Source organism: Bufo bufo, chromosome 5 (assembly GCF_905171765.1).
Source record: "Bufo bufo chromosome 5, aBufBuf1.1, whole genome shotgun sequence".
Classification (NCBI taxonomy): domain Eukaryota; kingdom Metazoa; phylum Chordata; class Amphibia; order Anura; family Bufonidae; genus Bufo; species Bufo bufo.
This window is the reverse complement of record NC_053393.1, coordinates 483,484,563-483,501,312: the sequence shown is the minus strand read 5'-3', so window position 1 is coordinate 483,501,312 and position 16,750 is coordinate 483,484,563. Positions and strand designations below refer to the sequence as shown.

The window sequence follows — 16,750 nt, the reverse complement described above, 5'->3', positions numbered from 1 at the left end:
ATGGCCTGTCCCTATCACTAGGGGGAGCTAAACTCCATATGACTTCCATTCAACTCGATAATAACCCCATATGCAGTAAGCTCCTTAGCTCCCTCTAGCTGTGAACTACTTGCAACCAGAATATTAACATTAACTATGCAATGGATTTGGAACTGTATGTCAGAATAATGCGGCTTCGACCTCTGTAACAAGATAGTGATATAATTAGCACAGAATTCTAATTCTAATTCTTCAGGCATCTGAAGAGTTAAAAGTCCGTGACCGGCATTACCGTTGGTCCCGGACATTAGTGGCGGGTTTCAGCTCTTTTAAACAGCGCCATTGGGACCAGCTGCATGCTCCAGCAGGCACCATTCTTAAATGCCCGACTGCCTACCTAAATTTACTGTTGGCCGTGGAGAAAGGGTTAACTTCCAAGCCTTCACACTGAGATTGGGCCACCAAGTGGGAACAATATGATTAGGCAGAGTGGCCTGAGTATACCCGATTTATAGCCTTTCGTGATGAATTAATTTGGAACAAATCAAATCTTTTGGCTTATCGTCCGAAACAAAGTGTTCAAAACTTCGCTCATTTCTAATTCTCACAACTGAACATGATATCACAGGTTTTTAATTAGGACTGAATGCAAAATTATCTTTAAAAAGGTATCTCCAATACTAGACAACTTTACTTATCAATATTACATGCGAGGGTAAGAAACTTTGTTTCACTATGTTAATAAAATATCTTATTATTGAAAATGCTTCTTTCTCTACTTATCAGTCTCCTCCTCCAACCCATCTAATCACTGGTTCCCAATTAACTGGTAAAAAGTGTCTTCATAGAGGCAGAGAGGAGGCATAGATGCTTCCTGTGGAGGAAGGTTAGGAGTACGCCCAGCAGATAAGAGGAGATCCTGCTCCATTATCTCTACCTCTCTCTCACAACCAGTGGCATAGCATGGGTTGCATTACAAATAATGCAGTAGATGTCACCTGCAGTGCTATGTAACACCACAGATAACACAGTGAAAACTATCTGAGAACAGATAATGTAGTAGATGGGTCACACAGTGTGACCTGAAGTCTGGGGCCAGGCTTCGGCATTGTGGGCCAAAATCATTGTTTGCAGGTGGCAGATCGTGCTGTCTAATCTTGATCTGCTGCTGGCAAACAATGATTCAGTATAGGGAAGAGCAATGGTATAATGATCGCGCCTCCCTATACTAAGAAGGAGATCTCTGCATTTAATAGCAACGGTCTCCCAGGCTGATGAGCAGGCGATTGCCTGGAAGGATCGCTTCTCTCCTGGCAATCGCCTGCCTGATCTGGCTGTCTAATACAGCCTTAAGTGATCAGTGCAGGATGTGGGGGGAGAGGAGAGGAGATAACAATGATACAGACTACAGCAGCACCCGATGCCCCAACGCCGTTTTGCAGTCACTTCCTCCAGGGGGACCACCAGCAACCTGTCATAGAATGTAAGCATAACTGGTTGCTACCACTTGCAGAGCTGCCTAGGCAGGTCAGGGGCCAGGGTTTCACTAAACACTACGCTCAGGCACTTGCATTATACTACATATTGGTGAGTGTTCCTGTTAGGCTGCTCAGCCATGAGCATATTGTAGGGAGGATCACATCATTACCATCCATTGTAGAGCAATGTCGTGAGGCTCTGCCCCATCACACCCTCCTAGGCAGCTCTGCAAGTGTTGGACAGGTTAAATCATTCCTAGAGAACCCCTTTAAAGAAAATGCATACTCTATAAATACACCTAAGGCTTCGTGCACACGACCGTATTTTGGGCCTGCTTACGATCCGCATTTTTGCTGTCCGCATCCATTCCACAAATGATAGAATTGGGGAAATGATTTCATGTAATAAGGAATCCTTGGGGGTTTTAGAAGGTGTTCTGATGTGCATCTTGTAGAAGTTGAGTAGGAGAGAAGTGAACTGTTCCGGATGTAGCGTGCATCCTTTGGAAACGGTACATACAGTAAAAGCACATAATTATGGTGTAGAACTGGCACTTGACACATAATCAGCCAGCGTTACCGCTCTGTGCCGGGCTTTTACGCTCAGCCCCTGCTCATCATATCACAGAAATAATAGGGGTTATGCAGGGAGAGTGCTGACCTTTCATGTCTCTGGGTTTGTCATTTTTTCACAATTTGTTAAAGCCTTTTGAGAAGACATGACATATTGGTTAAGGAACTGTTCTCTAATGCACAAGGTCACCGGTTCAATTCCTGCTTCTGTCACTGGCGCTCTCTGTGGTCTTGGGCAAATCCATTTATCTGCCTGTATTCGTGGTTACCTGCCTGACAGTAATAACAATAACATTAAACCTTCCTTCACCGGTCTCTCCGGAGGATGCATAAAATCCAAAATAAATGAAATAAGTCCATTGTGGCTCTGACAACATGCAATGTATAATGATGTCATCGCAGCCCACACGTAGCATGCAGCTCAGCGGAGGAGGAGCCACAAGTTTAGTTAAACACTGATTTGTAAAGTCAAATAGTGATCGTGAGGGCAATCTTTTTCAGGATGTCCTGTCAGTAATTTACCCCAGTGAATAACACTACTTACAGCCTACCCACGAACTGCCCAGCAAATGCATAAGAAATGTCTGCATTACAGCAATTTGTACCCCCCCCCCCCATCGTATAGTTTCCGTGTGATCACAAGAATTCTGACCTGATGGATGTGTGGAGGTTGTTTAAAAATTGAGTTTATGTACAGTATTGGGCAAAGTATGAATGCTTTAAAAAAAGTAGTGTTCATATAACAAAATGAAAAATTATTGAACACAAGAGGAATCTAATATTGGGTGCGACCTGTGCCTTCACAACAGCATCAGTTCTCCTGAATACAGCTTCTGAAGGAACTTGGCAGGGAGGTTGTTCCAAACATCTTGGAGAGCTAACTCAGATCTTCTGTGGATGTAGGCTTTCTCAAATCCTTCTGTCTTTACATGTAATCCCAGACTTACTCGATGATGTTGAGATCAGGGCTCTATGAGGGTGATATCATCACTTCCAGGACTCCTTTTTCTTCTTCATGCTGAAGATAATTCTTAAAGGGGTTTCCCATCTCAGACAATGGGGGCATATCGCTAGGATCCCACCTCTGTGATCCCACCTCTGTGACCCGCACCTACACCAAGAACGGAGCCCCAAAAGTGGTGGAGTGCGCACTGCACATGTGAGCCTCCCTCCATTCATTTCTATGGGGCTGCCGAAAATAGGCGAGCGCTGGCTCGGCTTTTTCCATTGGCCCCATAGAAATAAATGGGAGCGGTGGCCGCACAAGCGCAGTGCGCTCCTATTTACTACTATGAGGAGAAAGCGGTGGGACCCGCATCTATCAGACAATAGGGACATATCCTAGCGATATGCCCCCATTGTCTCAGATGGCAATACACCTTTAATGACATTGGCCGTATGTTTGAGGTTGTTGTCCTGCAGCAGAATAAATTTACATTTAAACTATTAACACTTCTATTTTGAAAGCATTCTTACTTTGGGGCATATTTTCCACACTTGCCTAAAACTTTTGCACATTACTGTACATACACACACAGCGATCAGCCATAACATTGAATTCACCTGCCTAATACTGTGTAGGTCCCCCTGGCCAAAACAGCTTTGAGTCCATTGAGGCATGGACTCCACAAAACCTCCCATAGAGGTGAATGGAGGGGTGGTCACGCTTGCGCAGTGTGCTCTCTATTCACTTCTATGGAAGTTCTGGACATAGCTGAGCATACTCGCTGAGCTCTTTTCGGAACTCCTATAGAAGTAAATGGAAAGCACACCTCACATGCGAGGTGCCCTCTTCTTCGTTTTGGTGGCCTCTTTCTAGCGATAAGTATGGGTCGGAATAGCAGTTTGTCAGATTAGATTAGATAGTGTCATCTTCTAGTTTAATGTACAGAGATGGATGATAGAATTTATGGAGTCCTCTATGAGAACTGATCGAGGACAGGTCTCATATGACGAGGAGGTTGTATTATATGTATATAAATCACAAGCTTGATTGGACTGGTTGATGAAACTCTGATCTTGTGCAGGGCATGAGTTTGTGTGAATATTGAGTTTGTGTGAATATACTCCATACTGAATTTGTCATCTTTTGACACACTCTCAGTTTGTTACCCAGTAACATCTAGATAAACCTAATATTTAATACCGCCATTTATCATGGTTCTCAAAGGAAACAGATTCAGCACTACTACGTCTGTACACAATTCCATAACGTAATAAAGTTTGATTTGTTACATTAATACTTCAATCGTGAGGCAGACTGCCATCTGTGGCCAGTAAGGTCTCATGTAGTTAGGGCTCCTATGTGATCCAAATTACATCATTTTAATAGAACTCAGACTCCTGCATTTGGGATCAAGAGGTTGAGAGCTGATGAGAATGGCCACAAAAAAAAAGCTCTGAGGCGCACAAAGAACAGATAGTAACACAGGGATTTACTTTATATTTCATTGAGGTCAATGGGGATGGAAGCAGAAAATTCTTACATTGATTAGTTAGACAGATGGACCAATAGATGATAGATCTATTGGGGGTGTGATCTGAGGTCTCATTGAAGGTCTGATCTGAGTGAGGTCTTATTCACAATGGAAGGGGGGGGTCTGATATGAAGTATGATTGGGGGTCTTATTAAGATTTGGGGGGTCTGATCTGAGGTGTGATTCACATGGAGGGTTTGATTGGGGCTCTAAGCTGGGGTCTGATCAAAAATCTTTATTTTTATTTTTATTTTCCTATGTTCCTCCTCTAAAACCTAGGTGCGTCTTATGGGCAGGTGCATCTTATATGGCGAAAAAAAAGGGGGCATTGTGCCTTGCCACATCTCAAATACTAATGTATTCATAGAACGCTAATCGTGTATATAACATATGACAGTATCAGAGAATCAATACTGATGTTCCAGAATGATGGTGGGCGGTCTGTGCTCTATCTGTTCTATGTCATATGCGGCAAACATAGTAGGATATTGAAGTGACTCTTTTCTTATAGGGGCATGAGCTTTATATATGGGTATATTACATGAGAAACAGCTTATATAGAGTATACACATCAATAATGGTAGGTCATCAGAGGTATGAGCAGATGCAGATATTTTGGCCTATGGCGAGTATTGTAGAACAATGGAAAAAAGTATTTAGAAGTTTGTATGTCTATGGCCTTCAGATGTTTAGATTCTCCTATTCTCTGGTTCATCTGTTTTTTCAGTAAAATCCTATAGCGACTGCTCCTCCTCATACTGCGGAGGTGATCTCTGAATGTAAATGCAGCGCTTCACCTCCACCTATCGAGCAGCCGATGGTCCTTCCTGACATTTGGCTTCTCCTTGCCCCGTCTAAATCCATCTTAGGCTACATTCACACGACCATATGTGTTTTGCGGTCCACAAAACACTGATCTGCAAAAAATACGGATGACGTCCTTTTGGCATCCATATTGCATCCGTTTTTTGGCGAATCCATTGTAACAATGCCTATCCTTGTCGACAAAACGGACAAGAATAGGACACGCTCTATCTTTTTTGCGGAGCTACGGAACGGACATATGGATGCGGACAGCACATTGAAATGAATGGGTCCTCATCCAATCCGCAAAAAAACAAAAAAAAGAACGGACACGGAAACAAAATACGTTAGTGTGCATGTAGCCTAAATGTGGCGGGACAATCCTTTTAAAACAGGTGAGCAAACCAAAGAAGAGTGCAAGAAGCATAATGGTTGTATACCAGACTGAATTTTATCCGAGTGTTGCCTTATTTCTTTTGCTATTTTAATACACAGCAAATTTTTGGTTATTTCAATTTCAAACTTTCAAAATGTCTTTTTTTCCTACTGTTAAAATTGTAATGTAATTGTTACTGATGTGAAATCAATCAAAATGCAAATCGTGATGTAAATCTATGTAACTTCCTTGTGTTATTATGATGTGACGTGAGGTTTACTTGATGGGAAGGAACAATCTGTAAGTTCTATAGAAACCTCACAACAAAGGTCACCTTGGCATCCGCCTCGTAACGTTCCCTACCGTTGTGCGAAAGCCAAACACACTAAGAGCTACGATTGCTTGCATCACTTTAGGATAATAAAAAAAAAAAAAAACAACACAAAATAATCATTATTTTTTTTTAAAATCAGCATTTTATTTTTCCTCACTGTGCACACATTGGCATTTACTAACAACCGCTCATTTCGAAAATGGTTAAATTCTTATTTTTGCCAGCTAATTAGCAGTTGCCAGTGTCATTTTTGTGATGTTGCAGCTAGTAATATGAGCCCAGTTGCATAGTCACAAAAGTGATCATTGGAAACTGTCACTCTGCTGCGGGGACAATATGGAAGCCCCTTTTCTGTGCCTCTAACGACCTTTGACCTTTGCTTGCTGACGGTTTGCATGACGAGTTTCCTTTTTCATTCATTGAACCAAGGGTTTGGTTTGTATCACTAATCATTCTCTCCCTTTCTTTCTCTCTCTGTCTCCCGTGTGTATACAAATTAATAATACATGTTCTGCGGTGAACGGCCGGCTTGTGGTTATCATTTTTTCCACTGACAGAATGAAATGCTTGGTTATAGATTTATTTAGGCTGGTGCAATTAACCCATTAATTACTTTGAATTCATGGCAAAACATCAAAGCATTGATCTAGAGTCACGTTTCATGTTCGCGCAGAATGCTAAGGTGATTGTACATCATATAAATATAGAATTTTTGCATATGTATTGTAATAATCAATGTTGTATTACCTGTTATCATGTGGGATCATTTTGTTTATATACTTTTAGAATGTTATTTTATGTCGAACTTTACCTTCATATATGCCAAAATAGATATATATTTATATGGTTTAACTGAATTTACTGATTTGCTTAAAGGCTATATACACCTTTGGGGCAATCTTTTTTTAAAATGATTGCATTTGACTCATTTTGGACTAAAAATGTTTTTTTTTTCAATTGGTCTTTATGTAAAATATTTAACAGTTTATGTTCATTTTCAGTGTCACACTGATCCTTCAGGCTGCTGCTCTAACAGCTGGATGTGTAGCCCTTATCTCAGAACTCCTGACAGCTCATAAACACTCATTATAGCTAAATTCTGATCAAATCGATAACAATATGGCTTAAATCAGTGTTTATGAGCTGTAAGGAGTTCAGAGAAAAAAAGCTACACATCCAGGTAGTTGATGGTTAACTGTAAAACTGAAAGCAAGATACTCTGCAGATAGACTGAAACTTAACCCTGTAGAATAAAAACTGTTGAACATTATTCATAAAGACCAATTAAACAATTATTTTTAGCCCGAAATGATTAAAAAATGTAAATAAAAGAATTGCATTTTAAGCCTTAAAAACATGCATATGGTATATACAGATATATTTTGTAATGATCCAAGTGCTATTCTAATGGGAAGTTGTGATGGTTTAATATTTACTCAGCTCAAAACAAGTAAAGTGATTTCAAAGCGGGCCCTTTTCATTTTTGTATTAGCGAAACAGATTATTTTATCACAACGGCTTGATGATAACTGAATCATGTGAACAACTGACGGGTCTACGATCACCTTTAGTATTGCTTATTTAATTGCGTACAGTTTTATGTGGAAAAGATTTGGCTATGGATCTGCTTTACTTACATATCCAGTTGGGATACGGGACTCATTTAGAGGGGTTTTCTAGGAGTAGAATATATCAATGACTTGTAGGATAGGTGATTAATATTTAATAGCTGGTGGTCCAGCTTCTGGCAGCTCTGCTGATCAGCTGTTTGAAGAGGCTGCAACACTCTGACAAGTACTGCAGCTTCTTCCTAGTATACCAAGCACAGCGCCGTCCATTGTATACTGGCTGTGCTTAGTATTGCAGCTCAATCCCATTCATTTGAATCAGACTGAGTTGCACTAGATATTACATGCTCCCCATGTCAGCGGTGACCATCATTTTTGCATATGGTCTCCTGCACATGACCATATCCGTTTTTGCGGTCCGTGAATTGCAGATCAGCATCCCACATTTTACCTTCCGCAGTTCCCTCAGTATGTTAAAATGCCTATTCTTGTCTGCAAAATAGATAAGAATAGGACATGTTCTATTATTTATTTTTTTTGGGCCGCAGAACAGAGTGTGTTCATACTGTAAGTTGAAAAATTGCAACACTCACGGATTCACTAAGTCTGAAAATCTTCTGATAAAAATGTTCACATTACCGTTTGCTTTTCCATCCTTCGGATCTGTTAAATGAGCAGAAAAAAAACTGATCCTGTATTTTAGGCATCCGTTATGCACATTTTGCATCTGTTTTAGGGCTCATGCCCATGAACGTAAGGGCTCCGTGCCAGTGCTGCGGACCGCATACGGCGGTTCCGCAATACATAGGTAACCATTCCGCATTTCGCATTCCGCATCACGGGTGTGGACCCATTCACTTGAATGGGTCAGCAAATCCGGAGATGTGGTGCTGAAGCACGGATCGGAACCCTACGGAAGCACTACGCTACTTTTTTGCGGTGCGGGCCGTCGGATGCAGATCGCGGGCCCCATTCAAGTGAATGGGTCCGCGATCCTTATGCAGTTTCCCCACGGTCGGTGCCCATGCATTGCGGACCGCAATTTGCAGTCCACAGCACGGGCACGGAGCCCTTACGTTCGTGGGCATGAGCCCTTAGCCATTTCCATCTGAAATCCATTATTTTAGATGGAAAAAAAGTCCTACATGCATGACTTTTTTTTCCTTCTAAAAAAATTGATCTTAGACTGAAATGGCTAAAACGGATGCTCAGAATCCATTTTTTTCTTTTATAGGATGAATTTTTTTCTGTTCTTTTGATGGATTAGAAGAAAGGAAAATAAAACTGTGGTGTGAACCCAGCTTTACATGGCGCCTGGGTGTTACTATTCCCCTTGTCGGTAGAGTGTGTTCCTACAAGTCTGATACTGTCAGCACTGATTGGATGATGTCAGACTATGAAGGGACACGCCCAGGAGGAAGAATGGAGAAACAACACAGAGTTATAAGAAACAATGTCTTAGAATTTATATATCGCAGGCAATACAATTAATCAATAAAACAGACATATCTTTAAAGGGGACCTGTCACCTCTCCTGACATGTCTGTTTTTATAACTACTTGCACCCCCTTATAATAACAATTCTGAAGCAATGTTTCTTATAACTATATGTTGGGCTATTCCTGTGTTATTCCTGATAGAAGTTTATGTATAAAGGTGCAAATGGGTATTACCTGTTGGAGGCATGTCTCTGAGCAGTCTGATAGGATAGTTTCAGACTATGCAAGGACACCCAGATTGCCCTGTAATCATAAACTTCTAGTAGGAATAGTAGAGAAATGACACAATATATGGTCACAAGAAGAGATGATCCACAATTGCCATTTCAATTGAAATACAGTTATTCAAGCGGACAGGTCACGAGAGGTAAGGGGTCTTCATTAAATGTGCCGCTTGGCTTCCTTAATTAGAACATACTAGATATAAAATACTAATATAACATTTTGCCAAATATTTTTTTCCAGTGCAAACATCATTTATCATTCAGCCCATGCCAAGTCACAAACCCCGGGCAGCCCAGAGGACGTGATAGACGCTGGTCCATGATAAATCCCCCCCATTGTGTTTTTATTGATCAGTGGCCACCAACTGCATTATTTTATTTCTCAATTGACCATTTTTACCAATTTATTTTCCAGCAATTAAAATATTCACAATTCTTTCTGACTTTTTGGGAAGAAATACATGTTTACTAGAACATTTGCATTTATTACATACCTAAGACAAGCAGAAATCCATCTTAGTTTACAACGTATGATATCCCTAGCAATAATTCTCCTTTTGTTGAGCAGACAGAAGCACGGTGCTATCTGATATATACCCTATACAATTATTTCATTTACGACTCCCAGATTATCAGTGTTGAATAAAATAACTGCAGAATTCGTCTTGCTGGACGGTATTGAAAATCTGATGATAAAGCCGCTCATTAAATTTCTTGTGACTGCACAGTGGGTCTCGCCCAGCTATCCGTCCAGGGCTGTCGTATCAATGATGAAGCAGTCAGATACATTTTATTTTCTTTTTACTCCTCGCTATAAAGAAGATCGAGATCTCTGTGTTTCACATCTTCGCTTTATTTCTGTGAGCCTCCACCAGGCTTCCCAGCAATTCACCAGACGCAAACCATTATTTCTTGTAGCTGCCAAATTAGTATTTCTACAGTTGCCTCGCACACAAATAGAAAAGTCTGGAAAGCTGATTTGTGTGATATAACTAAAAATCTACGGATACGTTTTTATTTATTTATTTGGAAAGATTGGGAATTTTAGGTTGTCAAATAATATGACATTTCTTCTTCTTCTTTTTTTAATACATTTTATGACTTTTGACCCAACTAGTTATTATTGCTTTTTATATTTTTTTTTTCTGCTATTGTCTATGCTTGTGACAATTCACATTTTCAGCTACAATACAGTACTGAAAGCTAAAATAATTTTCATATAATAAATAAATAAATACATGAGATAGATAGATAGATAGATAGATAGATAATACATAGCCAACTAGATTAGAGATAGATAGATAGATAGATAGATAGATAGATAGATAGATATATAGATAAATATATATATATATATATATATATAATAGATATAGAGAGATAGATAGATAGATAATAAATAGATAATAAATAGATAATAGATAGATAGATAGATAGATAGATAGATAGATAGATAATAAATAGCCAACTAGATTAGATAGATAGATATAGAGATAAATATATATATATAATAAATAGATAGAGAGAGAGAGAGATATCAAGAGAAGTATAGATAGATAGATAGTATATTTTCATTAAAAAAATGAATATATTTTGCAAAACTAAATAATACCTGGTTGCAATTTTTGTCTGACAAATGTCCCAGTTTCTTTCTATTTCCTCTTTACTTGATTCCTGCCTGCACGCCCTCTCATATTTTACCTCTATTCTTCCATTATCTTTTTTTTTTTCTATAGTATTTTATGAAACTTTTTGTGATTGTAAAGACTTTTCATACAACTGTTACTATTATCTGCATTGCCTTGCTTATTTTGGCTGTTAAGAGATGGAGATTTTGCTAAATAAAGAACAATGTGCTAAATATTCTCAAAAATTAATAGATCAAGTTCTTCAGATAGAAAGCGACTATACTAAACATTTCTTATCATACAACATGGAATGTATAATGCATGTCATAGTACACGTACGTCATTGTGAAGCCATTGAATGCTAAGTTCTAACAATTAAATGTGTAACTTTGTAAAAAAAAAATCTATGAAATACGAAAATGTTACTATAGGAAAAGTGTGAAAATTGTTCTCCCACACATCGGCCTGAATACAAGAAGATAGAGCATGGCCTTGTGTAGGTGTAATCGATCCATTTTCATTCATGCGGTATTTTTGGGTCTTTTTTTTTTTTGAGAATTGAAAATAATTATCAAGCACTTTTCAAGTGAATATTTTCCCTATTGTTTTGCAAACAGCATTTTTTCAAGTTGAATTTGTTAGAATTCTATTCACTTAGTTTAAGTTCTTGTATCCTTTTGTATTCTTCAGTCATTAATGGATATGTATTGAAATGGCTGTGAATGGAGATGACGGCTAATATGTTTTGTCTTTTTTTTATTATAGGAAGGTTAACAAGTGTTACAAGGGGCGTTCCTGTCCTGTAATAGTTCACTGCAGGTAAGTATGACTCCCCAAGCTACTCAAGCTTTCCAAAGAGTTAGGTCTCATGCACATGGAGCCTGTATGGAGGCATGTACTATATCCATCATATATTCATACTACAAAACATGTGCTGATGTATGGTGCCTCCATATGGTGCCTTATTGTGGAGATATTCTCGCTTGGAACAATGCCTCCATAATACAGCATGATATCATTTCTGTATGTCTCCATATGAAAGGCATATGGAGGGGAAATAGGACTCCATAAACTACTACTGGGACATAGTATGGCTTTGTACAACTCAGGGATTGTGCTTACCCATAATATGGTCATGTGCATCAGTATTCCATTTTGTCACATTAAAGGGGTATTCCAGTTTGACAATTTTCGGCATAGTTGACAACATATGTTATCACTTACTAATAGTGATTGTTTATCAGTAATGCTCCATCGCGGTCACTTGACACTTTCTGCTGTGTTGGTTCCCTATCCTGATGATCTCATGTCTACATTTGAGGCATGGCAAGGCTTGTAAGACTCTGCCCAGTCTATATAACATCATCAGTGACCTCTCAGGGCGGTGTTCTGCTTGTTCTCCTGGACCCTGCCCTGTACACACATCCACATCAGTGACCTTGCCTCTGAGGGTTGTGTTCTGCTCATTCCCCTAGACCCTGCCCTGTACACACATCCACATCAGTGACCTTGCCTCTGAGGGTTGTGTTCTGCTCATTCCCCTAGACCCTGCCCTGTACACACATCCACATCAGTGACCTTGCCTCTGAGGGTTGTGTTCTGCTCAATCCCCTAGACCCTGCCCTGTAGATGTGATGTCAGCAATGATGCTGTGTCTTAGGGCGGGTTTTTCCAGCAGGGCTTCATGCAGGCTTGGATCTGTGCTGTTCGAGCTGGGAGGGAAAAGAGAGGCAGAGACCTGATGCTACAGACACTGTGAGTCTTGTGCCAGGATGTAAGCATGGGGCGTCAGTCAAAGATTGCATTTACGCTGGAGGAGTCAAAATTCAGTCAGTAATGATGATGGCACTCACCATAATCATCCAAGTGATCTTTATTTTCATCCAGAAAAACACTTTGTGCAATAGCAGCAGGGGTGCAGAGCACCACACAGGCACCATGGCCCTCTGCACCCCTGCTGCTATTGCACAAAGTGTTTTTGTGGACGAAAATAAAGATCGCTTGGATGATTATGGTGAGTGCCATCATCATTACTTTATTCTGGAAATATATAAAATACAATATTTTGTATGCTACATGTAATATTTAAATATTGTATTTGTAGAGGTTCTATTCCTTCATTGAAGTCAGTTTATTTAGTTTCATTAAAGGTGTTTTCTGGTTACACAAAAAAAACAGCATTGAGCCATACTGCATTATATAAGTCAGATGATGTTCTGACTGAATTTTGACTCCTCCAGCGTAAATGCAATCTTTGACTGACGCCCCATGCTTACATCCTGGCACAAGACTCACAGTGTCTGTAGCATCAGGTCTCTACCTCTCTTTTCCCTCCCAGCTCGAACAGCACAGATCCAAGACTGCATGAAGCCCTGCTGGAAAAACCCACCCTAAGACACAGCATCATCATTACTTTACTCTGGAATTGCTTGTGAACTATATTTTTAGGATTGAGCACCACCACTAGTCCACTAGGGGCCATCATTCCACCACGTTTTCTCCTACGCTGCTAGACATTCCGGCACCGAGCAATGCCATCCAGCGCTTCTCTATATATCCTTGAATTATTTTATATAATTTTTTACATAATGCTGTACGGGAATATTCTTCAATTTTAAGTCAAGGGCAACTTAAAGTGCTACTTTCGGCATGATCAACCCTATTAAACCAGGCACATTGCTTAGTAGAGTTGATCATGCAAATTAAAACGATATATTTCTTGTCTTTTTAAAGAGTAACTGTCATGTTTTCATCAAAAAATAAATTTCAGCATATGTTACTGCTGCAGCAGCATTATGCATAATGTAATCTTTAGGTTCTTCACTTACCACTGTTTTCCTTGAGATTTTCCCTTAGTTACGGCTGTTTAAACATTTACAATATGAGGACCTTCTCAAGATGGCTCCTCTGCCAGTTCTCTGAGGCCAAAACTGCTTTCCCGACCTTCCCATACACACTTGCTGTAGCCAGCAGCTCTCTGCCAGCCAATCAGATTGGATTACTGAGAGACACGCCTCCTCACTCAGCATGCCTGCATTAGGCTTCAGTGTGGAGGACCGCCCCTCTGTCTTCTGTTTATACTAAAAGGAAGACAGACAAGCCCTAGCAACGGTCTTTTAAGGGAGCAGTGGAAAGGGACAGAGGACATTAATGAAAGCTGTTATTATAAGGTAATTACAGATCTTTTGACAATCATTGTCAGACTAACTCAGGTATACATGCCTAACTCTAATAAACTAGCAAATAAAAAAATATATGACAGTTACCCTTTAACTTGCATGGCTGCAGAGATATGTGGACTTTTATCTTTATGAAAATTAGGAAGTTGGAGCACTGAGGAGTTAGTGTAGCCCTTGGAGCACTGCTACACCCCTTGGTGTTCAGTTCACTCCCTCCTCCCCTTTGATTGACAGCGCTAGACAGTCCTATCTAATACTGTCTGCGCTGTGGCTCATGTAGTCATTGGTGATCCAGCGTTACTTATGGTGTAAAAGCAGTCAAAAGCAGTATCAAATGGAATGCATGATTTTGCTATATGTAGGCATTCATTGGTGGCAGCGGAGCCTCTGCAGAGGGGAGCGAGAGTGCTGTGTCGGGAGGAGAGAACACTTACTGACCTTTCCATCCTCCCAGCAGCTGCGCTCCTTCGCTGTCTGGGAATCTGCTTGTGACTTCAGTCCACCCAGAAGTGGGAGGTGCTGGCGCCCAGCGGTGCAACCTAAAAAGAAAGGTATCGTTTTAATCAGCATGATCAACCCTACCAGGCAATATGTCTGGTTTAATAGGGTTGATCATGCTGACAGAGGCTTGTTAAAATGCTAATTCATGTAAATTAGTCTAGTTGCAACACAGTATCATATTTAGGGATGAGCAAAACGACTTTGGATGAAACATCCGAAGTCGATTCGCATAATACTTAGTTTGAATACTGTACGGAGCGAGCTCTCCGTACAGTACTAGGATGTATTGGCCCCGATAAGGCGAAGTTATTACTTTGTGAAGTCTCGCGAGACTTCGGGTAATAACTTCAGAAATTAATTTCTTCTGTAAAAAAAAAAAACATTTCCCGAACTTGGGTTCTGTTCCAAGGTACCACTGTACTCCATACAGTATTGGACCGAAGTTTTATGTGAATCGACTTTGGATGTTTCATCCGAAGTCGATTCGCTTATTTGCTTATCCCTAATCATATTCAGTTTTGCCTATTTTGGTAATCTTATTTTAAACCTTTTTTTATTATTCGATAGAAAACGTGCCTACATTTGATTTGCATTTACCCCCCCCCCCCTCCCGTGTGCATGTACACTGAGCACAGTGCCTCGATTCACAAGTGAAAGGAACTCATTCCTACTGGATCCCGCTGCCGCCTTTATAACTTTAATTGTATTTTCCTGCTCTTTCTATTGGAGTTTATTTATTTACAGATTCTTACCGTAAAGAACCTTTTTTTTTATGATTTCCTTTCTTTTCATTACAGAAACTAACTATATGGAACAATAGTTAATCCCAAGTGAACAGCTTGTGTTGTTTAAAGGCTTTTTTGGGGGGGGGAGCTTTTTGTATTTTATGTTTTATGCTCCCTCCTCCTCTTTTTAAATCTCTTTTCGTTCAGCTTCACCCATACTTTATTAACAATATTAATAGCGGAGCAACACCCCTTTGACTTTGTTGCTTTTTGCCATGGAAATGCTAACGAAATTCTCTTGTTATTCACAGCGATGGTGCAGGGAGAAGTGGGACCTATATCCTGATTGACATGGTACTCAATAAAATGGCTAAAGGTGAGCTTCAAAAGACCTACCACCTTGTTTCTGCTCGATGCATGCAGTTGCTATGACAACAGGGTACGGTATTCGGTGGTGGGTCTTATGCTGCAGACGGATGGATTTCTCTTTTATGATTGGATTTACAGTATGTGACTCAGGAAACAATGTCATTATAAATCTATAAAATACTATATAAAAAAATAATAATAATATATATATATACTAGCTGAAGGACCTGGCTTCGCTCGGGTATATTTAATCTATTTCATTTAATGTTTGTGTGCGTCATTAAAAGATATCAACACTATCCACTATAACAGTGACATCTACAGTACCCCACCCCCTTAACACTGACCCCCCCCCACAGTGCCCCATCCCTTAAAATTGGACCTCCACAGCAGCCCACCTCCTTAACTTTGACCTTTACAGCAGCCATCCCCTTTAACAGTGAGTTTCACAGCACACCACCCCCTTGACAGTGACCTCCACAGGGGCCCTCCCCCTTAACAGTGGCCTTTACAGCAATCTGCCCCTTAACACTGACCTCCATAGTGGACCATCCCCTTAACTGTGACCTCCACAGCAGCCTTCCCCTACGGTGGCCAGAGGTCCAGTTTTAGGCGGGACAGTTCCGGCTTTCAGACTCCCTGTCCTCTGTCTGGCGCAGGGCCTGGACGGACACAAGGATGTCCTTTTGAACAGCTCACTCTCAGACAGCAGCACTGTGCTGTCTGAGTGTGAGCTACAGGAAGAAAATCACCATCCCTCCCACCCCTGCAGCTGACAGGAGTTGATTATTAACTTCATTTTTTCAATCCCTGTCGGCTGAGGAGTGGGAGGGGCGTGGCCTAACCATATTGGGGCGTGGCTTAGCGGGACCTAGAAGTTGATTTTTAACTTCATTTTTTCAATCTCTGTCAGCTGGGGAGTGGGAGGGGGCGTGGCCTAACCGAATCGGGGGGGGGGGGTCCTTTTGAACAGCTCACTCTAAGAAAGCAGCATTGTGCTGTCTGAGTGTGAGCTGCAGGGAGAAAGTCACCGTCC

At 40.5% G+C, this 16,750-nt stretch overlaps 1 protein-coding gene across 1 annotated transcript in view; it reads left to right on the top strand.

The window, feature by feature from the left end:
- Window positions 1–16,750, top strand: part of PTPRN2 (protein tyrosine phosphatase receptor type N2) — a 1,243,324-nt gene that overhangs the window by 1,214,698 nt on the left and 11,876 nt on the right. The window contains exons 20-21 of the mRNA XM_040434195.1: window positions 11,706–11,759; window positions 15,657–15,721. Of these exons, the coding sequence (XP_040290129.1) occupies window positions 11,706–11,759; window positions 15,657–15,721 (119 nt within the window). The remainder of the gene's footprint in view (window positions 1–11,705; window positions 11,760–15,656; window positions 15,722–16,750) is intronic.